The sequence below is a fragment of the Cololabis saira genome, chromosome 8 (assembly GCF_033807715.1).
Source record: "Cololabis saira isolate AMF1-May2022 chromosome 8, fColSai1.1, whole genome shotgun sequence".
NCBI classification, from domain to species: domain Eukaryota; kingdom Metazoa; phylum Chordata; class Actinopteri; order Beloniformes; family Belonidae; genus Cololabis; species Cololabis saira.
Genome location: NC_084594.1, coordinates 29,915,976 through 29,940,742, shown reverse-complemented (window position 1 = coordinate 29,940,742; position 24,767 = coordinate 29,915,976). Strand labels below are relative to the sequence as shown.

Below are 24,767 nucleotides of genomic sequence, written 5' to 3'. Positions count from 1 at the left end.
ACCTTTGTAGACTCCCACATAAGTATACTTTCAGTGCTTCTGTAAGGTTTAAATTACTGCTAGCACATAGATAAATCAGCTCCCTAATGATGAGCCTGAGTCTGTCATATGGTTGTTGTTTTGGCACATCACTGCATCAAGTCTCTGTTTTGCATTCTCTAGGAGCATATGGATAACACAGCACGGCCCGGAAGGAAGACATAAACTATAAGCACAGTCTTAATCACTGGGCTGCTGTTTTTGTTAAGCTTAGAAATGAATCACGGGTCAAAGATATGTATTGCTTGTGTGTGGAGCCACACTCCGCTGGCACCGTCCAGCTTCAATGGTGCGGTTCATGGTGTCAAGTATCAATCCTCTCCAAGCTTCACTTATTCCAGTCGTCCACATATGAGCAGAGCTTGCATCTTTCAGCATTTTCTACCTTGTAATCTATAAACAGTACATTTCCTCATGTTTCTAGCTCAACCACAACGTTTTTATCCCCATCCACATTCCCCTATATGTGCTTGTCTACTAGACTCGCTCGCGCTCTGCTGTCTGATTTCCTCCAGTAGCCAAACCTCAAGCCTCACAGCATTCCTTGGAGAGGACTTGAAGAGCCTCATGTAGGAGAATCTGAAATGAACAAACCTCTTGAGCCTGAAAACTATTTCATGACATAAACTGCTACAGAATTGCATCATTTACAAAAAGTGATTTATCTTAATGTGACTTATTCAACACTTTGAATTGTTTGCAAGAAATACAAGTAACTAAATAAGCATGACATGAAATATAGGTATAAAAGCCTCATTTTGATTCTTTAATAAATGACCTCAGACAGTCTGTGAATGCATAGAAGGAGATTTAATATGTTACTGACAAATGTGTTTCAAGCAGGCAGAAAATACTCCAAGCCACTAGCTTTCACACTAAGCAGCAGCAACTTTTCAACATCTCATGATGCAATTTATTTGCGTAAACAGCGCGTACAGAAGCCCCCAATAGCATTTACTATAAAGCAAGTTGCACTGACCTACAAAAGTTAGTACCCATCTTCAAATGATGTTTGTTTGTTTAAAATAAAGAGAAAAAAATCTGATAATTGTAAGGGCAACATCTAACTATTTAAATCACACCATTATTTATCCAATCAAAATTAAGCCATTAATATTATTATTACTACTACTACCATTATAAAGTACCCCCATTATGCTTCCATAAGATTATGCTTCCACCTGGCTGCAGCCAGGTGAGGATAATCAGCAAGCTTTGATGAACTGATGACCCGGTGTTCTGACCTATATAAAACAATCAATTATTCAGGCATGTGTGAACAGAATCCCAGCAGCAAAAGACGTGAGACGTAAGGAACGCATACGCGCATCATGCAGCCAGTTTGTTCTACTGTGCTTGGTTGTTCTACGGCAAAACATTTGATTTTGCCGTTTTACCATATTGGGAAGTAGTAAAAGGTGTAAAAAATGCTGAATGAGTGCTGTGGGAACTGGAATTGCAGAATGGGGTATCAGGGGAGCGAGGACACAGAGGATGAACTCGTTCCTGTCCACTGGGACACAGCAGGGCTATGTGACAACGTTTTTAGAAACTTCATTTTATATCACTGTCTGTTTGTTTGTTTTTCAGCAACAAGTAGAAGCCTAAGGCGAGTAGAAGCAGACCAAAGACATTAGAGACTTGTTGCTGACTGTGAATCATAAACTTTAGATCGTGTGAGACTGTAATGCTCTGTGACAGAACACACGGAATATTGTACTTGTGGGATAACTGTGACTACACAACTTAATGGAGGCAAAATGAAGTGTGTATTTATAGCACGATTGCTGTGTGAAAGTAGCTTTAGAGAAGCAAATGTTTTTGCACATATGTATGGTAAGGGTTATGAAAGGCATTCACAAACAATCTGGAGTTCCACATTAAAGTGAAAATGATTTTTTTACAAGTCCAAAGCCTTCAAGACAGTGGTCAGTCTTCCCAGAAGTGGACGCCTCAGAAAATGTTCCCCGACGTTGGACTGTTTCTACATTTCAGACCCTCCGAGCATAAGCACATGCATAACTGAGCATATCAAATGCCAAAGTCCATGACAGCACGATTAGAAGAAGACTGAGCGAGTCCAGCTTGTTGGAAGGACTCAGTCGGGAAACAACTACTTCCAGTTATCGTTGCTAAGGGTGGATCTACATGCTGTTGCATCATGGAAGTACTCTGGAGTTTGTTTGTCTTTGCTGCATTTTTGTTAAATAATGGCATGGTAACAATAGTTACATATGTTTTTTGTCTAAATATTTGTCAAATAAAACCTAGGACCCGCTACAATTAGATGCTTTTCACTGTTTTTAGACAGTGGGGATTTAAAGAAGGGGCACTAACTTTTGCACATGACAGTATTTATGGTGCAAATACTCATGTGTACAATACATCTCACCACACATTGATCATCCTCTCCAGGCCGGAGTCAGTAGCATTCATATACATGTTTTTTTGTTGTTTTTCTCCCCTTTAGAGCGAGGCAGTCTAAAGTTTATGATAGAAACATGTGTGCTGCTAAACACCTCTGAGAAAGAGGCCAAGTGATCAGGTAATGGGATGTGGTTTTTTATGTCCGGATCACTTTTTCTTTGATGTGGAAATTCAAAATATTGATTGCATCAGCATAAAACCAAGCAAAAATATTCAAAGAGTGTTTTGGCAGCTTTGTTGGGTCATTATTACAAACCCTCATATAATACCACTAATCTTTTACTCTGACATGTTTTTTGTAATGGTTTTAGGAAATCATTTAAAATAGTTAATTTTTGTTAATAAATGCACTGATTCAATACAAGTTGAAAGAATGTTAACAAAATTGTATATACATCCATCAAAATGAATTGTAATAAGTGTGCACAGGGCAGAAGTTCAATGAAAGGTTTTTATTTCATGCAATGAGTCAAATAAGCTGAGTTGTTTTCATATCTGGAGATCAGATGTAATATTGAATCTGCTGGTTATAATAAAAGCTGCTGCCTCCAAGCTTTCGTGTGCTTTCTTCTGGTCTGTATTAGTAACTCTGGGCAGAGAAAACAATTTTACACTTTTTTTTTGTGAAAAAGAAAAAAGAAAATCTTCTTAAATGCACTTCATAGTTAGTAGCCACCAGGTGCATCACTGTCCAACTACACTTTTAACAATTACTGTAGAAAAACTGCACAGTTTAGCTGAAAAACTAATTTTTGAAGCTGTACAATCAAGTTTATATAACCTGCTGAAACATGAATACACTTTCTGTTGCTCTTTACTTCTCTGCATGATGGGAGTTCAAACTAGTCCGAAGCTAAAAGTTCAGATAAATATATCCTACTGAATCAAACGAATATAAACAGCCAGTAGCAAATACAGCCATATCAGAAACAGATAGAGGAGACTGTGAATGTGAACTGATTATTTCAAGGACAGAACAAAGACATCCAGCTTTGATGTCTCTCAGAGCAGTGAGTCACGAAGGCCACTGTTAGCGGGCTAGACTCACGAAGCGCAGGTTATTCAAATACATTTCCGATCAGAAACTCTAGATCAGGGGCCTCATTTATAAAGCTTGCTTGCGCACAAAACAGGGCTTGAAAGATGCACACGCCACCTTCTACGCAAAGGTTGGGATTTTTAAAAAAAACTAACCGAAAAATGTGTGTATCTCTATGCCAACCCTGACCCTCGCACACGAACATTTTGAAGATATGGGGAACTGGCGACGCAGGCGGTGAGGTGGTGAAATGAAGCCAGATTCATGTCATACTCTTAATGTCATCACATATCAGACTTATAGATCCATGTACACCCAAGCCGGTGTTCTGCCGAGGTAGGACAACTCGGCAGAAAATACTACAGTACGATCCCCGTTTCTTTTATCTCAGTTTCTTTTTTTTCAAAGGCTTTTTCATGCAAATAGACGATTTAACAGCAGGAAGTCAGAATGTGCTTCCACATAGATCTATGTGCACGACGCTTCGGCGGAAGAAAAAAACCTGTCAAATCACGCTTCCACATAGATATTGGCAGGTAGGATGATTTGACAGATGAAAATACCCTGTGAGATCACGCTTCCACATAGATAAATGTTGATGTCTATGTGGAAGCGTGATCTGACGGGGTATTCTCATCTGTCAAATCATCCTACCTGCACGGCGTGTCCGCGGTGCAGGACACGCCGGGCTGGTGTCGTGCCAAAAAGTGATTGCCTGCCAGAATCTGATTTCTCCCCTGAAAATGGGTGTTTTTACCTACCAAAAATTGAAGGCCAAATACAGTTAATGAAAGGTTGTTTCTACCTAAATATGATTTGATCTCATTCTTAAGCTTCATAATCTGAAAATCTGACGTCTCAGCGCTATCGCTCAACGGGCTGCTGTGCGCGCTCCCGCGGCCAGAAATCAGATTCTGGCAGGCAATTCACTTGCTTTATTTTTGTTAGTGATGCCATTACTGTGACCACCAAATAATGTTGTTTTCCTGGCCTCCACCTCATCCACAACATCTCAATCTCAGTCTCCGGGAAATTTCGCTTTCTGGTCTTCCTTGCCATGATTTTTGAGTGTAAAACACCGTTGATCGGCAGGTTCATTTATATGCAAATACAGTCGCCAGGTGCTTTGCATTCACCATTTATGGTAAAAAGTGGGCGTGTAGAGGGCGGGATATGAGGAATTCACCTGCGCAACCTTCCAGCTGGAATGTGATTTATAAAGCGAACATTGCGTGCCAGTGTGTGTGCACACGGTTTTATAAATCCGGATTTTCGGCTTTTGGGCGCACGTGTACTTTTAGTATGGATCTTACGCACTCTTTTATAAATGAAGCCCCTGAACATGTGAAACAGAACTAAATTCACACTGGAAAATCTTTTAAGGGAAATAAAAACAATGTGTGCGTGTCTCTTTTTTTAAAGGGTGTCGAAGGAATGAAAAAAGCAATTAGATGAATATAAATTTGATGCATTCATTCAATATTGGGCCTAAATTAAGATGGATACAGAGCATATTCCCAGTCTTTAATAATAGTTCTCATTAAAAGGATACATGTAATCGAAATATGCTTTCAAGAGAAGACTGTTGATAACCGCGAGTACCAGTAAGGTGTCATAGCACACAGCAACAGACACATAATCAACTTTTTTGTACCTCACTTTATATGGGATCTTCGTATCTCAATCTAGCCTCAAGGCAAGTTGGGCTTACTAATAAATGTAAATACCACTTTTTAACCTCTCGAGAGATTTTTTTTTTACATTACATTATGTTCCAACATTTCATATTTCACATTGGAAGTTAATAATGACCTTCCTTTACTCCACACATATATTCAATCTGAGAATACAGTTATTAATTTAGGATAAAAAAATAGCCTAAAAGAATTTCAAGATAACATGTAACACATAGAAAATTAGATATTATAGGGCAAAAACACCTTTTCAAAGTTACTTATCATCAATAAACCCGTCACACTTTATAACCTAAAGGCACCTTAGACAAAAATAAACTTCTTGTGAAAAGGGTTTGGGGTTGAAAAAAGGGAAAGGAGAAAGCTTTTCCCCTCAAAAAGCCCGACCACTGCATGAAAACACTGTAGTGCCACAGGAAAGGGTACATAGTAAATAAATTGAGATTTAATTGGATAAACTGCTGTGATTGTCTAAAAGCATGATGTAAAGATACAGAATGCAAATCTGTAATATCACAAGATTTGACTCACTTTTTTTCTACTCGTGCCCTAAAAACGATCAAAATGCCCCATTTCTCTGATGTACTGCGACGTTTCTGCAACACATTTTCAGGATAAAACATGCAATGTCCTCCTTATCTCCTTGTCATGTAGAAACCTTTTTTCTGGATTTGGACTTCAAAATCTAATAAAACAACACACACAAAAAATATACAAAACATTGAAACCGACAAAGACACAGTTGAGAAAAAGAAAAAAACAAAAGCTAGTATAAAAGCAATGTCCAACATGCTTTGTCCTGCTTCTGAAAAAAACTATTTCCCTGGCAAGAAGGTGGAAGCTGTCTTCCCCTCCTTCCTTGGTATCCACTTCAACTCCTTCCAAAAAATAATACGCTCAGGTCCATCATCATTCATTTCAAGTCTCCCTTCACCTCCTTTTCAACCCTTTTTATAGCTTCCCTCTCAGGCTCGACAGGCTTGCTCCCCCTGCAGGCGACAGGTTGGAATGACACTGTATTCCTAGCCAGATAAGGGGGGAGATGGTACCTCTGGTTGCACCGAGGGGGTCAAAATTGGAAAGTTGCTCAGGATTCAAACACAGGGGCATGAAGTGGGCTACAGATCAGACGCTGCTGGCTGGGTGGCAACGGTAGGTGCAATTAGACAGTTGGTCCGATCCACTGTCCACGTTCTGGGAGCAACCCCCTTCACAGCACGCCTCTGAAAGAGAGAAAGTAGTTTTTTATATTTTTATATATCTATATAAAATATAAGTACTAACTGTATTTTCAATTAAATAAATGTGCTAGAAATTCAGAGGGAGAAAACAGCTGGTACCTGCGTTTTCCTGATTTTGGCATGGACTGGGGTTGGACCCTTCACTACCAGTGCTCAGCTGAAGACGCCTCATGTGGCGTATGACGGCAGTGGCGTTAAATGCTTGCTGCAGAGATACAAGGAACCTTCACCTACATGAAATCAACGAGGCCCGGGGCAGCTGCCTCAGGTTTTGTAGTTATAACAAATCTTCATTTGAACAATTCAAGAAATATCTGTTATTTAAAGTTAGATTTTAACAGGACCCCTTAACTGTGCTGCATTCTCTATATTTTATTTACATGCATATATATTTTATATGAAATTCTGACTTACCTTCCACTTGCTCTTTGCAAAGTTTTTCTTGATCTGAGCACTGACAGACTCGTGAATGTTCTTGTCCAGGGCAGTATCCTCCGCGATCCTGACACAGAAAGCAGGAAATGTAGGTTGGTGTATGCAAAGTGAGTACAAAACATGGATTCACTCATAATTTTTTTTTAAACTAAACCTGGGGTTTTAAAATAAATAAATCAAATAGAAATAAAATAATGCACCTTAAAGGAGCTTGAGGCCGGATTGAGGCAGGATTTATGAAAAAAATTCGTATACGTTTTAAGTTTTCTAGTAATAATGTCAGATGAAGCGTTCCAAACCCAAAAGAATGAGCCCTCTAGTGTATCATTATTTTCAATAAAGACAGAAGTACATGAGGCATACCACGGGTGCTGCAGGGCCTGGTCACAGGTGTAACGTGTGTCAGGATCTTTCTCCATTAGATGCACTATGAAGTCTTTAGCTGTAAAGAAAATAACAAAAAAAAATTAACACACATTTTTTTTGGTCTGTTCATTTAAGACATATCCATATAATATGTTAGCATTCTTGTTTAAAGTGGAGTGGGGTTATTAAAGTAATGGTATTTAAAAAATAGGAAAGGTGGGAGATACATAAGAAAAAATATGTGTACCTGAATCAGAGATGTCATCCCAGTAAGGAGAATCAAATTCATAGTCTGCTTTCAGAATCTGTTCAAACAGTTTGGCATCATTCTCGTCGTAGAACGGAGGATATCCACACAGCCTGGAAAACAGACAATCATTTACTTTAGACCTCAGATGTGCAAGATATGAATAACACCAAAGTACAATCGTTTACGAAAGATTCAAATCCTTATTTAATTCAAAATGGTATTAAGACAAAATATATGATGCTGAAAGTGATTTTTTTAAGAATATGTCTTTGACCTCTTAAAGATGTACTCACAGGATATAGGCTATGACACCGATTGACCAGCAGTCCACTGCTTTACTGTAAGGTTTCTGTGCCAAAACTTCAGGCGCTTAAAAAGAAAAGACATTCAGGAATGAAAGAGGGCAAGTGCCATGACAGGAAACGTTGCGCTGTGCGCTCTCCCGAACACGGATGTTGATTACTTTACCAACATATCCCGGTGTTCCACAGGCTGTTGACATCACACTGCCAGATCCCTCGATTTTGGACAGACCAAAGTCACTGATCATGATTTTGGAGTCTTCGTCCATGCTGTAGTACAGCAGGTTCTCTGGCTGTGAGGACGGGCAGCATGGTGATGTACATGAAGTCACAAGGAACAACAGCAAAAAATTAAAATACAAAGTCTCTCTTCCTAAGTGACATGCACACATTACTTACTACCCCATTTAAAGAATGTTGATTACAAAGGCAACACGAAAGACAGCCTTAGTTTACTGCCATCAAAGCAGTACTGAACTACAAACCACATGCAGGTATACATAGTATGCAAATTCAAAAAGAAAAAACATATATAGGGATTAATTCTCTTTTTTGATGTACAGTGGATCCTTTCTCTGGCATGTAATACACTGCAATACATGTTTATTCCTTCTCACACCACTTTTGTCTGGGCATTGAGAATAAATACAAACAAGTGTTACTTTGTCCAATTCTTCCTGCAAACACAGCAGTTCACATACACTCTGATGGGGAAAGGTCACGACTGCAGGAAGATCAAATATCACCAGTGTCTGACTTTAGCCGCCCTTGATGGATACATTTGCCTCCAGATTTATTATGAAATGCACAGAATAAATGTGCAAATCTCTTAAAACCACAGCTCTATTTTGGGAGTTTTTTGTTATTGTTTTTTGGAAAGAAAACTGAACAATTTAATTAATTGTCCCACATATTTGTTGATAAACCAAAGATCCTCTGCCCATCTCTGCTCCACACAAACCTCAGTCTGTTGTTCTTTGTGAACACTGTTCTGAAATCCTGAAGTGGATTTTCTCTCATTTACTCTCTTACTCGGTCACTCTTGTTTGCACTTCCATTTTCACTTTCATGGGTCTCCTAATTGCTCATGCCATAATGTCTACTGTAGTTTTGTGATCTTTTTTAATTGTTGTTGAAATGTAATTTAAAGCTGTGAAGCAATAAAAAGTTAAGATAGGCGGTAGAAGTACAAAGCGGCTCTCCCTGGACGGACATGACACCAATGCAGATAGACCACACTTTATTAAATCAATCAAATAGTCCTTCAAATGAAACTGATATTTCAACGTGAAAAATTATCCTATGTGTTACTTTAAATAAGGTTGACAAAACAAAGAAAAGTATTTTTAAATCAGAATTTCCCTTTTACATATTGGTTATACAATACTCATAAAGAAGACAGGGTGGAACTGCTTTATGATGTGTTTTTTTTAACTGTTTAGCTTAAATAACATCTATTTATTTCATGATTAAACAAAAAATCTACTTTTCAAATTAACTATCACAGAACACCAAAATAAACAATATAAAAACATCTCGTAAACATAAACAAACTATACTCTGGCGTAAAAAAACATATAATAGGATAAGAGTTTAAAAAATTGAAACTCAACATCACTCAGTCACATGAAGATAAAAAGTTTAAGCGTGCACCCCTGACTGACCTTGAGGTCGCGGTGCACGACGCCCATGCCATGGAGGTATTTGACAGCATCCAGAATCTGCTGAATGAGCTTGCTGGCGTCCTTCTCTGTGTAAAAACCCTTCTCTATGATACGATCGAAGAGTTCCCCGCCAGATACCCTGCAAGACGAGATTCATCCACTTCAACTTTTTTTGTGAAAAATTTGAAAATGTAGAATTCAAACTGGAATTGTACTAAATTTCTCAGAATATGGCCATGTTGGAAAAGTAGTAAAAGGAAGTGTGTAAGCATGAAAACACGTGAGAAAATACAAAGTAGGAACCTTTTACAACTCACTTTTGGCTGAAAGTTGTAATGATACCTCTCATCAAATTATATGTGTCCTACACACAAAATTTACACATGTGTCCTACAGTCAAATATAAAAAGTGTTGTTTTTTTTCCCCCGGCCAATATAAAGAAACTCCAAAAGAAGCCACATACATTTAAAGATGTCTTTCTATCTGCAGCCACTAGATGGCGACATCAATCTATAAATTAAATCAAGTGAATGTAGCACAAATATACAGTAAATATGTCTGCAATCACTTGGTGAGCAGCAATGTCTCCTGTTATTTTACCTCATACTTTCAGTTCCTCCAAGTTTCATTTCAGTATCTGCATAGATTCTTGCATTTTCTTACAATATTTGATGTTGTTAGGTAAAGGTGAAATTAAAACGAGGCATGTGTATTATACTACAGTATAATGGCCAGGGAACAGTGGCAGTATCTCTTTGCTTTCAAAAATCCTGCCAGCGCTGCAGAATTAGAGGAGTGACTAAGCATCTCCATCTAAAGCTGCATGTCCTGCTGCACCGCCACGCATCCACTGGACATTAGACTCTGTCTTAACCGACAGCTTAAGACATATAACGTCTAATTCTGTCTTTGTACCTTAGAAAATCTCTTTAATCATACCATGTCCAAAAAGAGTTAAATGTGTGACAAACTATGAATTTGTCACACAAAATTAATATTGGGCGATATGACCTTTTGACAGGGAACAAAATAATAACTGTTGATTGCAAGTTCTGCTTTAGTCCTTCCCTCGATAAATGTACATCCTCCCCTCGGCTGGCTGCTGTGTTTAGTTTTTCCGCTTCGACTGTGATGAATACATAAATGATTTACTGTTTCAGTGGTCTCACAGTTAACCGTTCTCCTGATCCTAGTCTGTTCTTGCTGTGGTTCCTCTTTGACATTTTAGCAGGTGAGGTAGGTGGGATGCTGACTGGCAGCTGGTGTGACAGCAAACTCCCCACTGTTGCTCTCTTCGGAGTGTGCGCTGAAGCATGTGTGTGTGTTACCGAGTGCAGTTCAAGGCATGTGACAAAGAGTGTGTGGGAGATGCTTTGAAAAAAAATTTGACAAAACACAATAACACAGTCCCACACATATGTGAATACTCACAGTTGCATGACAAGGTAGAGGTGCGATTTACTCTCAAATATGTCTTCCAGAGTTACAATGTTATGGTGTTTAATCCTGTGAGAAGGAAAATGAGAAAGCAAGGAAAGAAGTTTAGTTATTTGTTATACTAAATACTGTACAATTGGTTATTTACTTTTAAATATTGTATATTCTTGGGTGTTGGTAGTGAAATTAATTGAATCCCATTTTGCCTGTGAAACAATAGAAAATCCCTTCATTTGGATTTAAAATCCAAAAGAAATCCTTTTTGTAGAGATGGTGTCAATGTACAGCTGATTTCAGTTTACGGTTATGATCCTTTCTGTGCTGTGACAGCAGTAGAAAAGTGACACCGCAGAGCAAAACTGGTGTTGTATTTCGCTGTTGAGTCTTTGGATTCTGTTACAGAGGCCTGTATTATGTCAAAGTTGTTTCGGCGTGACATGATATAAACATAATGTTTGGTTCATGGACGCATCAAATGTGCTGCCTGGTGAATCAACCAGTCAATCAGAGTTCAACTATGTACGGTAAAAGTGCTTCAGCAGGAAGCAAATTATCTGACCCTATATCAGTCAGTGGCTCAGGTGGTGGAGCGGTTTGTCCAATAATTGAAGGATGGGTGGTTCAAACCCCTGTCCCCCACAATCTGTCGTTGTGTCCTTGGGCAAGACACTTTACCCTCCTTGCCTCCAGTGAGGGCATCGCTGGTGTATAAATGCTCCGGTGGTGCTCGGAGAGGCCATTGGCGAGGATTGGCTGCCATGTTTCTGTCATAGTCTAGTGATGCCTCCTCATTTCCTCGTTCCTGTTTTCCCCTCCCCTTCTGTGTCTTGTCTGTCTCTCCCTGGGAGTGGCCATTCCCCCAATCACCAGCTACCAACCTGACGCACCAGAAACCAATCCATTCTTCAACTCCAAGCAGTATATCTACCCCGGCTCCAGATCCAGTCCTCGGCAGATCGTTGCTTCAGCTACTAGTTACGTTCAGGCCTCGCTACAGCTCACTCTTCTGAACGGCCATTTTGCCTCTCTCCATCCCTCACCTGTTTCCTGGTGTTCAGGACCACATCACCACCACCTACCAGAAACCGGCCTGCCTGCTCAACCACCACTCTCCAGCCAGCCCACATTGCTTGCCTTTTTGCCATCCCATTCCACCCTCTGCTTCAGCTCCGCCATTCCCTCCTCCTTGGGCATTTCCCAGATCCCTGACAACCATTTAATAAGTCGTCCTGTTGGAATATCTCTGAGTCTGCTTTTGGGTCTGTTCTGTAGTTCCCTAACACTTTCCATCAGTCTTCAATGTATGAATAATGGAGTGCATTGAGTGGCCAAGAAAACTGTGATACAAATCTGATCCATTAAATTGAGCAACTATGGTAATTGGTGAAACTAGCAAATTGAGTTAAAAACTACCCGAAGCATGATTAAAGCTCAGAAAGATGGTGGTGCCAGGAAAAAGTCAAAGCACTGAACAGTTGTGTAGCATAAAGAGGGCATTTTAGAAAACATTTTAGAAAAGCCTGATGGTTCCTGATTTACCCTGAGCAAGAACGATGGGCACATCAAAGTTAGAATGGCGAAAGATTATGCCAAGAAAGCCAGTGGAGGAGTGTTATGATGTGTGCCTGCTTCACTTGGTCCGGCCTTTGCAAAGAAACATTGTTTGTCCAAAAATGAGTTCAACTGACTTCCTGAATCAACTTTTCCATCAATTGCGTGTGTTTTTTTTGTTCTTTTTTGTATATTTTTGCCTGACTGGATGGCATAAGCATATTCATTCCAATATGACAGAGCCAGGATTCATCGGGCTCAAACAGTGAAATGCAAATTCACCGAAACTTTTTAGGATATGCTTGGAAGAACTTTATGCAGGAGTCTGACTCCCTTTAACCTTACTAACATTATGTTATCAGAGCTAAACGCTTTCAAAAGGCATTTTGTTTATTTTTGTGGGACTTTTTGTGTCTATGTGTGTGTATTAAAATTGTGCTATATTAACACAGAATTTTAAATAGCATTAAGGAAAACAAGCCAAGCTCAAGAGAGGATGTAATAAATATTAATCCGGTCATTAAGAAATATAAATGCTCTAAAGCGATATCAGAGAGGTCAAAATGTCCACCAAGAACTTTTTTTCTGATTTTATATTTCAGCCATATTAGACACTGAGTCTATTAATTATTTAGTCCAGTGCTTAGTTTCAAGTGTGTGTTATTGGAGGGAACTATGCTGAATATGTGAGGACAAAGACAAAACAAAGTCACGTGTCTGAGATGTACCAGAGGTAACTCTGTATGGGTCAGCTCTAGCTCATGCTGGATTACAGCAATGATTCTTATCCAGATTGCAACGATGCATGGACACCCTCATTCATCTGCTTAGCTCTGTGTGGAGGGAGAGATGAACCCTGTGAAGGATGAGCGACGGATTAAAACTACAGAGTGAGGAGACACGTGTGGCCCCATATGTGCTCAGGCATGCAGTTTAACATGCATTTAAAAGAAGCATTCTGCATTTAAGATGCATTTCTGTAGGAGTGTGCAGGTGATAAAACATTTGGTGGACTCTGATAATGAATATTGTCAGACTTTTTGAATACTGAAATGATGAATGACTGCACGTGCAGATGAAACATTTGCTATTTTGTCTCATCAGTTCTCTGTTTCACAGCTTTGAGATGTCGTAACTCCAGAACATTGGTCGGGGGAACTCCTTAATGAATGCTTCCGAAAATATCAACAGGAACTTAAAGTTCCTGCAATGGGACAGATGTTTTTTGGTTTTGGGGGGGGGGCAAAGAAACCTCACAGTTGTAATTCAATAAGAGGCTTAAGGTCTGTCTCAGTTATGCAACATTTACTTGGGTTACCTAAAAAAAACAAAAGAAAAAAATATTTTACATACCGCTCTATAGTTACATTAATGCCAAGAGCTGGAATGTGTGTGTGTGTGTGTGTGTGTGTGTGTGTGTGTGTGTGTGTGTGTGTGTGTGTGTGTGTGTGTGTGTGTGTGTGTGTGTGTGTGTGTGTGTGTGTGTGTGTGGAAAGATATGTGCTCCTATCATGGTTTCTGCATGGGTGACAGCATTTGTGTAGAACGTTATCTGCAGAAAGAGGTATGCTGAGCATGTAAAGCACGAATCAGGGCTGTGGACAATTCTGTGTAGCTATTGCCAGGTACACAGTTGTCCAGAGAGGGCTGCATGCACATCCTCCACTGATGACATTTAGGTCATCACACACACACACACACACACACACACACACACACACACACACACACGTGTGTGTGTTTCACACAAGTGAAAACTGGGCAACAATGTCTTTTCTGATTTTGCTTTTGACGCCGAGGAGAATGAGCAGAACATAATTTGCTGTTTGTGACAAAGATTTCAGATAGAGACGTTATCTGGAGACCTTTTTCAATTCAGTTCAATTATTTTCACGCCGAGTAGGCGAATTTATGTAATTTTAAAAAGTATTATTAAGTAATTCAAAAAAATAACAGCAGGAATTTGGAATATAATTTTATAATCTGAGATGTGGATCCACCCACAATGTTTCACTCAAAGACGGCACAGAGAGTGACTAGTAACTGTATTTGCAAACATCTTTTGAGTAAATATTTGCTCCAGACAAACTTGGAGAAGGAAGAAAACCCAGAGCATTCATGATGGCAGTGCATTAATCTCCCAACGAGCTGGGCAGAAAACTTTCCGTGATTAAATGAAGTAAACAAAACAAGAAAGTGTTTTCCAGACACACTACATGAGGATCGTCTATCCCTGCACAGTGGCCAGCCCATTAAATAGGCATATTTATACAACTGATTTACATCAGTCAAATCAAAACATTACTACAAGTAAAAACACTTTACAAACAATTTATAATTAAACCTTAGTCATTAAAGGAAAGCTGGGCTGACAGCTGTGGATGTGGTCTGGCAGGACATGGAAGTGGATACTACAACATCACGCCATGATGTTCATTAGAGAACAACTTTTCTTTCTGACAGTTGTGTCCTGAGGGCAAAACACAAGAACAGGTTTGCCTCATTGTACACATTTGTTATTGCAACACAATATAATGAAACTAAATATTAAAGCAGAGAAAAACTAGACAGCGAGAATAAGTCTTTTTTTTATGGCAGACATAAAATATGGATATTCAAGAGTCAACATTTACATACAAAATGTATATCTAGGGCTACTGGTAGTCTCCTAGTGCAGCCCATGGCCTAATGGAAATAATTTGCATGGCGCACAAATGAGACATGAAGTGCATTAACCATCCAACATTTGAATCACCACTGCCCGTTTTCCGCTGCTGCTCCACTGCCTTTAACGGTCAATTTAAACTCAATTGCAGACTCACATGTGGGCATAATGTCTGTTTGGGGGACTGGGTTGCACAGGATTGGCGTGACGCGCCCTCTAATGATGCCATTACTTCAAGCCCACCAAAGGGCTTCTTTGACTATGACTGAACACATTTTCTCTGCTAACTTTCGATTCAGACAACAATTTAGCCATTTGGTGATCAAGAAATGTAACAGCACCCATTTTAATAGTTACATTTGAAAAAACAAACAAACAAAAAGCTCAAATGTTGAAAATAAATAGATAAATGTTCTTGTAACCTTATCAAGGCTGTGCTAGTGTTACCCATTCGCACAAAAATAATCACGTGTCAACGGGCATAATGGCACCACCATGGAGGTTCCAGTATTTGCCCAGCACCTGGTTGGGAAGGTTGGGATCAAACCAGCAGTCTTCCAACGTGATAACCAACAACGGAGCCATGGCTGCCCAACCAACTTTGAGATAAAACAGAAAACCCGATACGTTAGTGACCAGGAAATGAACACGTGAATACGCAAATGCATGATGGGAACTCAGAGTCTTGAAAACATCCTGCATTTATTACGGTAACGGGTCAAACCGAGCCAACATCGTTTGGTTTTGAGATGTCAACTTTTAAAAAGGAAACTGAGTGCTGTGAACAATAATTAATTGTGAATTCATTATGAGAAACTTATAACCAAATTCATTTATTCATCTTTTTGGAGCACCAGAACAGGCTGATGATCAACTTTGACATATTTATGTCTAAATGTATTCAGGGGAACCTATTTAAATATCAATTTATCACAAAGCAAAATAACTTTTTTGGACTTGGAAGAAGTTTGGATACCAGTAAAACAGTCTCCTTTTAGCTGTAATGTGGTCTCCAATTTTTTCTCCCTCTTCATCAGTTACATCTTTTTGTTAAACATGCTTGTGTGGAGCTGTGAATGCGACACATCACTCAGACTCTGCGTAGCGAGGGGGAGCAGGACTTGAAATGCTACAACAGGTAATTAAATCATAGCACGAGTCTAAACAAACTTCCTCCAGATCCAGCAATGAATCCCGAGCCAAGTTTATCTCAGTTTGTCACAGTTGTAAGTGAACTGCTACCTAGCCCCCGCCACCCTCATTCCACTGTCCTCACTTCATGTGGGATCATAGCTGTATATTGTGTGTCCTGTAACCCAGGCAACAAGGGCTCTAAAAATAACTTGCGACTCATCTAAATCAGCCATTTTCACTGTGACCTGTAATTCCCCACATCTAGGGAAGGAAACATCTTAAACACTTTATAATCACAAACAGTATTCTTATAACTTCCTTTGTCTTAATGTTTTTGGTTGTTTTTTTTAAACTCATCTCTTATTTGATATAAAGAAAGTTTTTGAATGAGCTGGAAGTTCTGCAACAGAAAATGTACAGGAGTTATTGAATATATAAACTCATGTTGACTTTTATTGTACTGTGAAACATAATCTGACAAATACACGTCAAGTTGAATTACATTATATTTTTATGTGAGGTGATAAACACTTTAAATTGAACCATTTTACAATATACAAAATTTGTGCCCAGATATCCTCCTTCAAAATACTTTTCACTTGTTGCCATCTTTATCTGGACTCGGGTCACGAGCAGCAGCCCCCGCTGAGAGGCCCAGCCCTCTCTTTCCAGCCACCTCCTACAACTTTTCTGGGATCATGATGAGGTGTTTCCAGGCCAGCGGAGAGATGTAATCCCTCCAGCATTTTCTGAGACTGCCCAAAACACCTCCCAAAGGAGGTATCCTAATTAGACATCCTAATCAGATGGCTCCACTCGATTTGAATCCGGTGACCATAGCAACATAGGCCGACTGGTAAACAGAGAGTGTTGTCTTTTGGCTGAAAGGTTGCTAGCCTGACTGGTACAGAGTGTGCATTACTGCAGATGCTGCATCAAAATGCCCAGTGGATATCCTGCTCCATTCATTCCCCACTTATGAACAACACAATGAGATACTTCAACTCGAGATCTTGAGACCTCCAAACAGAGACCCTTGAGTCCTTGGCTATGGCAACGAATGTTGTCCCAGAGACGTTCTATAAACCGAGACAGCCCACTAAGGTTCGGTTTCCTGTATCTGTGTCACGTGACTGCCACGCCCCTTTAGGAGACCGGAAGTAGGTCCTGAGTCTATTGAGTCCTATGGGAAAAGTGAACGTGAGCACAGATTATTACCAATTCCTTCGCCCCATAGTAACCTAAGTAAATATGGGACCCATTTTTCAAAAGCCACAAACCTTCTGAACATTCTGACACCAAAATGGCAATTTTCAGACCGACAGATTAGGAGAAAATGAACTTTGTTTGAGACCTGTCTCTGTCTGAGCAACACACTCTCGCGAGATTTGGCTCTCATCGTTTTCCCATCGGATAAAATTAAGTTTAAAACTAAAATAAAACTTGCTTCTTTGCTTAATAATACTGTTATTTTTATTATTTAAGTATTTTTGGAAGAAAGTTGTACTGTATCTAGTGTTGTATGTTCCAAAACGATGTGGGGAGCGGGGCGGCCACGCCCACTTAGGAGACCGGAAGTGTATACCATTCCATACCATTGCCAGTAACGGCAATGCGCTATCTTGTGTATAGAGGATCTTTGGTTGTCCCTAACAGTTGTGAACAGTATCATTCCAACCATCGATTGCAGAAAATGGCTCCTTGGACAGGAAACGTGACATATTGCTGAGCTCCGTCTTCCTTCATTACATGCCCGAACAAATAATAGTGGGATGATCATAACATTGGATACATCACATACAACAACTAGTTATTTTTTGAACTTCAATATGATTTGTAACACGTCACATCAGTTTATATTGAACATGATCTACATGTATGGTTTCAAGTGTTGTCATTAGACTTTTACCGAACAGAAATAGAGATAAAATGATGAGATATTTGCTACCTTGAACATTGAGGCTAGTAGTTCAGATAAATGTAACGATTTGCATTACCACGCCAGGCTTCTAAGTGCAAGATTTGGCGTCAAATATCAAAGAAATTTAGGGTGCATGAATGTTCTTTATTTCTTATTTACGCAACGCTAACAGTATACTTACTTGTGCAGGACTGCTATCTCATTCTCAATGCTGTTTTCCTTTCCTTCTAATGCTTTTTTGGGAATACACTTGATAGCCACCAATTTGTGGGTCCTCTTCTCCTCAGCCAAGACCACCTCAGAGAAAGCCCCCCTGAAACACAAACACATGTCAGTCAGTCAGAGCTCAGGCTCTTCCCGTGTATCCATGACATTAAGGAGACAAGGAAACTTTGATGTTAGATTGGCCTAACTTTTGTAAACACTTAACCACTTAAAGTCTGAGTAATGGTTAAAAAAAAAAAGAAAAGAGAAAGCAGTTCTGTGGTGCCAGATTGTGTTTATTTTTAGAATCAGCCTTCTCCTGAATTTCCTGGGACACTGACTCAAATTCTGGCAAGCTTACAAGCTGGTGGGACGATTTGGACACAAAAGTTATAAAAAGAAAGCAAAAAAAAACAAAAACCGTCAGGTTCATCTCTGTGACAAATCTTGATACAAAAAAAAAATTAAAAGGCCGACTCGTGATGATTGTCACTCCTTTAGATTGCTAGAATCTACTTTGATCCAGTTCATCAGAGGATTTGATTGAACATCACACATCTATGTACATCACTGTATTTAATACACCTTTCACCGTCTGCAGCTGAAGGTTGCTCATATGAACACTTGGATATTTAGAACAGAAATATCCGATTCAGAGCTTTACTGTAAGTATAAAATCCTAGGCCACAATTAAGTGTCAACACGGTGTCACAAGTAGGATTAGTAAAACAACAGCAATAAAACCGTGCGTGGAAACGGGTGCTGTGGGTTGGGATAAAGCAAAGATAAGATCCTATATTACTCTTAAGCTGCTTTAGGGATTCCAAGCCGAGCTACAGTATCACTATTGTCAGCTGTCGGTGCAAACAAAAGAAAACATATCTGTTGTTGTAAAGATTTAAATTCCATAGTAGATCTCTCCAAATTCTATAAAAAATATACGGCATTCACTGAAACTGCTCAATTCCAACGTGTAGTCATTTTGAAACAAATGTTCACTGTGGTTTTGATGATATTAACTGGGCTGAGGATAGATGCTGGCAGTACCATCATGTTCAAACACGTTTCCATGTTCCTGAAACCTGCCGTTTGGAGGTGGAGGAAGGCGGCAAGAGCCTTGTTCACAATCAAAGTCATCCAAGCGTCTCTGATGCCACAGATTGTTGTGTGTGCGCAGAGGCGAAGCAAAACCCCCCAGTCAGTAGGTGTACGGATACATCATCATCTAGTATAGGACCGAGTGCACAGTGTCACACCACCACCACGAAAACAAAATGTGTGACCTACAAACCCAGAGTTCGAACAATTCATTCAGCTATGAAAAAGCAAACATCACCCCAAAGACTGCTTGCATCTACATTTGATACTCCAGCAGCAGGATGTTGTAATAAAAAAAAAAATCTCAATGATAATGAATTAGCCAAACGGGTGTTTTGAATCAGCATTTGTATTTTTATGTCTATTTTTTTTATTTTTTTATTTTTTAAATCACAATGGGCTCCTGTGTTTAATGCAGCCCATTTCAGCTTGCATCATCTTGTTTATCATCTGTTATATTTCAAATTTGTTGAGCAAATAAGCAAACCACGCTCATGTGTTGGTCAGACGGACAATGATAGGGTGGCCAGAGGTTGAGGAAATTAAAAGAAAACTGATAGATTTTGAAGCACACTGCTCGTACCAACAATCCACACAGCTGGAGTGCATTTGTGTAATTACACAGCGATGCAACACTGAGCCCCCTCTATCCATCCATCCATTATCTATACCCGCTTCCTCCTATCCCAGGTCAAGGGGGTCTGCTGGAGCCTATCCCCGCTGACCTGAACAGGTCACAAATCTATCACAGAGCCACAAATAGACAAACAACCACCACTCTAGTTAGATGAACACGTAAACTCTTTGGACTGTGGGAGGAAACTAAAGTACCCAAGAAAACCGTCAAAGGCACAGGGTGAACATCCATGCAGAAAGGCCTTTATAAAGCTATAAAGGGCCGTCTTGAAAAGGACAGCTTTTGTGAAGCAGCAACTGGGAGGTGTACATTTATATATGGCTAACAACCCAACCACAGTCTGTTCAGAGAGACAGAAGGAACAACAACTCAGCATGACAGCCATCAAAATGTGTGAAGGATGTGAAATGAAGTCATTCTGTCATTTTTAGCCGCCCATTTTCTTTACCCACTTCATCCTGTTCAGGGTTACAGGTGGTCAGTCCATAACAGGGCCACACGGAGACATATGAGTCACACAAGCAAGCATACTCACAATCAATCCTATGGACAATTTTAGAATTACATATATTAAACTAAAACTAATATATGAATTTGAACCGCAGGAGGAAGCCAAAGTAGCTAGAGAAGATGGAAAGCACACAAACTCAACATAGACAAGGTCCCTGGCAGGATTCAAACCTGTAACCCTCTTGCTGGTGACCTCACCACAACCCATTTCCCCCATCTCACTTCTAACGTAAACAATGATATGTGAAAACATTATTGTAAGCAGAAAGAATGTCACCCCCACTCCCAGGCTGCCAGAAATATAACCTGATCTGGTTCTGTGGGAAACACTGAACTCTCTAGTCGAGGCTGCAGTTAATCAAGCAGGAGAGGGAGGGGAGGGGAAGCAGCAAATTGCCACAAGCAGAACTCAAAACCAGAACGGTTGCTGTAAGCGTGTCCCCCTCATTATGTGCGGCAAACACTCTGCAAGGCACGTTACAGAGGTGTTGCAACAAAAATACTTCTGCATGATGAGGGAGATTAAATGAAAAGAATAATGTCTTGTGATCAACATTCTTTAAGTGCTTTCTTAAGTGACTCCTGAAGTCCTCCTTTGTAAGCTGACATAAAGGAACGTTACCCGGAACCTGCTTGCAACACGTACAGTACGAAGAAGTAAACTGTTTTTTGTTGTCATGTTGTGACATGCAAGTCAAACCCTAAACTAACATAAACAAAGATTTCCACTTAAATTCCGTAGTCTAGACAAACAATGACAGTTGTAATGATTTGAACGAATGCATGCTAGTTCGGATTTTATTTAGAATTTAATAATTATGATACACACATTTATGCAATGGAAGTTACAGCAAACTTTCAGTGCTCAGGGAGAAAAGAAGAGTATTTCAAGTTTTGGTTCCATATCAGTGAGCTATCTTGAGGTCTCTGGTCGTTAGGAGAAAGGTATCCTGGGAACGAAGCCTAATGGCCACGATACCAAATTTAAATGTCACAGAAAGACTATTAGCTACTGGATGGGATCCAACTATGTGGAGGAGGTGTTCAGAGCTGCAAATTCCTCTGACTCTGGTTCAGAGAGACATGAAGAAATGTCTATTTTTGAGTGGCTTAGCTTTACATTAAATTCTAGGCATAACTGAAGAGTTATTAATATTGTGTCCTTTCAAAGTGAACTTATTTTATTCTGATGCAAATTGTTTGTAATCTGTAAAAAAGCTGCCCTACAGATTAAAAGGAGTGTCAGACAACACAACTTTCAAAGTGAGCAGATTGCCATGCTGTTCAAACACAGCTTGCCGTCTTGTCGTCAGGTGTCGTGAGATTGTAGTTTTCACACTACGTGACTGATGGGTGACAGGAGGGAATTACACGCTACACAACCTGGCAACAACTCAGTTATATGATGACTCTATCTGGTCTCCAAACCCCTTTTTTTTTAAACAAAACACGTGCAATAAGTGACCCTGGAAATAAGAAAAAAAACATGAGTCATTTGACGTTTGAAAGCGGACCGAAAGAAGACACAAGCCACGCAACATCTACGTGCAACAATTTCTTGCCATGTTAATGCTTCTTCATTGTCTCTTGGTTGAGTGCTGAATTTATCTCCCTTGTTTGTGGGTTTCCCTTCCACACAGTGGCTTCACCCCATGACTTCCTCTTTCATCGGCTTCAGCTCAGATATGGAGACACTGAGCTCAAGATACTTGGCATGCAAGAAATCTGCTCAGCTCATTGGATGAAATTGACTCAGCAATGTATTGGTCAGCGTCTTTGATCCGTCTTTTTATAGCTTACACATAACTATTGACCGCCAACATATGATGATCTACCACCGACTTAGGGCTTTTTCTCAGCAAGCTTGAAGACTTGCACATCGGGTTTGTAACCACATAGCGTGAAGGTGGCTTTGGCTGAACGTTTGATCACCGGCATATCTGCAGAAAGTAAGCCATGCTCAATTAGACAGCAAACGAAGCACGCGACGGACAGAAACCTCCTACTGTTGACATTTTAATCACAAAAACAGAAACAAAACAGAAAGTTAGAGACAAAGTAGCATCAATATACTGTAGAAGTTACAAAGACAACAAACTGAGCCAGAGGAACACAACTGTTCTTAGTAAACTACTGATGTCATCAGGAAACCTAACAACCAATTCTAAATATTACATTTCTGTCTTTTTTATTCTTTAAACAAAAGCCAATATATAACCATTGGGAATTTTTAATCCATCTATTTATTTTCATCCTGTTTGATCCAGGACCGGGTCACGGGTCAGCAGTCTAAGCCGATACCCAGACCTCTGTCACCCCAGACACTTGTCCAGCTCTTCTGAGGTGTTCCCAGGCCAGCGTGTCCTGGGTCTTCCCCGGAGGGACATGCCTGGAACACCTCCCTAAGGAGGCGTCCAGGAGGATCCGATACAGATGCCCAAGCCACCTCAGCTGACTCCTCTCCATGTGGTTTGGATAGTTGGTTTTAATTTGCCACTCCCAATTTTGATTTGATTTCAAGTTTTATATAACTATTCTTGTACTTCAGGCCTCCAACACTTTCCAATTACATTTTTTTGAAGCAGGGGCACCCTATCGCTAGAAAAAAAGAGGTGAACGCAGAAAAGCACAATAAGATCTGTGAGCAGCACATGCTGGACATGCCTGCCTGGTGTCCTGAACTGTTCCCATTAGAAAGCTTGTTGGAGAATTTTAAAATAAAATTGCACATAGAAAAGTTGGGAAAATTGTTTTTTTTCCCAACTTTTTTTTTATATTTTGCTATTTTGCCAACCTTTTCAAATGTAATTCTATAAAATATGCAACTAGTCACTGATGGTAACACAGCTTGTGTTGTTTTTGCTCAAGTGAAAAGTTATGATGTTGCAAAGAGGAAAAACATGAAAATCCTTCAGAATGTTTAAGTTGGTGAAAAACAAGAAAGTGCTCTTTGAGATTTATTGTTAAAGAAGTTTACTAAGCGAAACTGATCTGATGAACAGCAAGCTTCCATAAGCATATTTACTTATTTTCTCCTGGCAGCGTCGGTGTGCTCCTTTAGGCTATACGGTGGAAACTCACCACAGCCTACTTGTGCTGGGAGCAGTACAGCGAACAGAAGAGGATAATCTTCTGAGAGGCCTGCTGTCTGTAGCAGTGTGACAGATGTTACACAGAACTAGCTCTTCAATAGGTTTAAGCAAGCAGCTCTAGAAAATTAATGCCCAAACAGATCACAGTGACCATGCAAACAATTGAAGAAACATAGTTCATTGGAAACAAAATCAAAACAATGACATCACACTTGGGTATGAGCTAATGTGGTATTATTTACTGGGAGGTTTATCAGCATGGTTCCACCTGCATTATAAAGTAAACAAGTGTGTTTTCTGAGTGGCTCTCGCTCCAAACAGGACATTCTTCTTAACACCATGGGACCCAAGTCCAGGAAAAGGAGCACACAAAAACACACACAAGGTATTAATACCAAATCCTCACAGACAACACTTTATCCAAACACAAGGGTGGATTCTGACAAATACACTGTGCAAATACTTTACGTGCTAGTTTAAATATACCTAGATGTACATTGCATGTGTAGAGTCTTAAACTGTTCAAATATTTGTACAAATTCAGGACAGGATCCTCCACAGCACTGGCACCTTATACAAACAGTGAACAAGAGGAAGCGTATTTAATGACACCGCTGAAAAACCCTATATTAGCATAATGCACTTATACTTCATATATTGAGTTTAGTTTGTTTCTTTCATTTTGCTTCAAATTTGAATAATTAATTTGAATTAGTTTTCACTTCCATCAAACAAATAACAGTGCTGTTATAAGCACAAAGATGTATGCAGTCCATTAAGGAACTGCACTTGCACGCGTACATTTGTCCTAACAAGACCAGCGCTCATGATTAACAGCGAAAGCAGATAAAAACCTTGAGCACGCTGACAACTGATTTCAAATGTAGTCATTACAATACAAGCTTCATTTATTTATTTATTTATAACCTTTTTAAGGCTCACTCACTGTGAGTTATTCCTGTCATTTTCTGGTTACAACATGTACCTTGATCTTAGAGTAAACAGCCGTCTCAGTGCCTCTCTTTTCATAGGAATTTGTCTGTTGTCACTGCCAGCTTTA

General features: G+C 39.7%; 1 protein-coding gene across 1 annotated transcript in view; it reads right to left on the bottom strand.

The window, feature by feature from the left end:
- Window positions 1-830: 830 nt before the first annotated feature.
- Window positions 831-24,767, bottom strand: part of camk1b (calcium/calmodulin-dependent protein kinase Ib) — a 54,186-nt gene continuing 30,249 nt past the window's right edge. The window contains exons 3-12 of the mRNA XM_061727689.1: window positions 18,348-18,479; window positions 10,890-10,964; window positions 9,458-9,596; window positions 7,960-8,086; window positions 7,785-7,860; window positions 7,489-7,601; window positions 7,239-7,317; window positions 6,855-6,942; window positions 6,540-6,645; window positions 831-6,422 (exon numbers count right to left, since the gene is read on the bottom strand). Of these exons, the coding sequence (XP_061583673.1) occupies window positions 6,325-6,422; window positions 6,540-6,645; window positions 6,855-6,942; window positions 7,239-7,317; window positions 7,489-7,601; window positions 7,785-7,860; window positions 7,960-8,086; window positions 9,458-9,596; window positions 10,890-10,964; window positions 18,348-18,479 (1,033 nt within the window). The 3' untranslated portion in view covers window positions 831-6,324. The remainder of the gene's footprint in view (window positions 6,423-6,539; window positions 6,646-6,854; window positions 6,943-7,238; window positions 7,318-7,488; window positions 7,602-7,784; window positions 7,861-7,959; window positions 8,087-9,457; window positions 9,597-10,889; window positions 10,965-18,347; window positions 18,480-24,767) is intronic.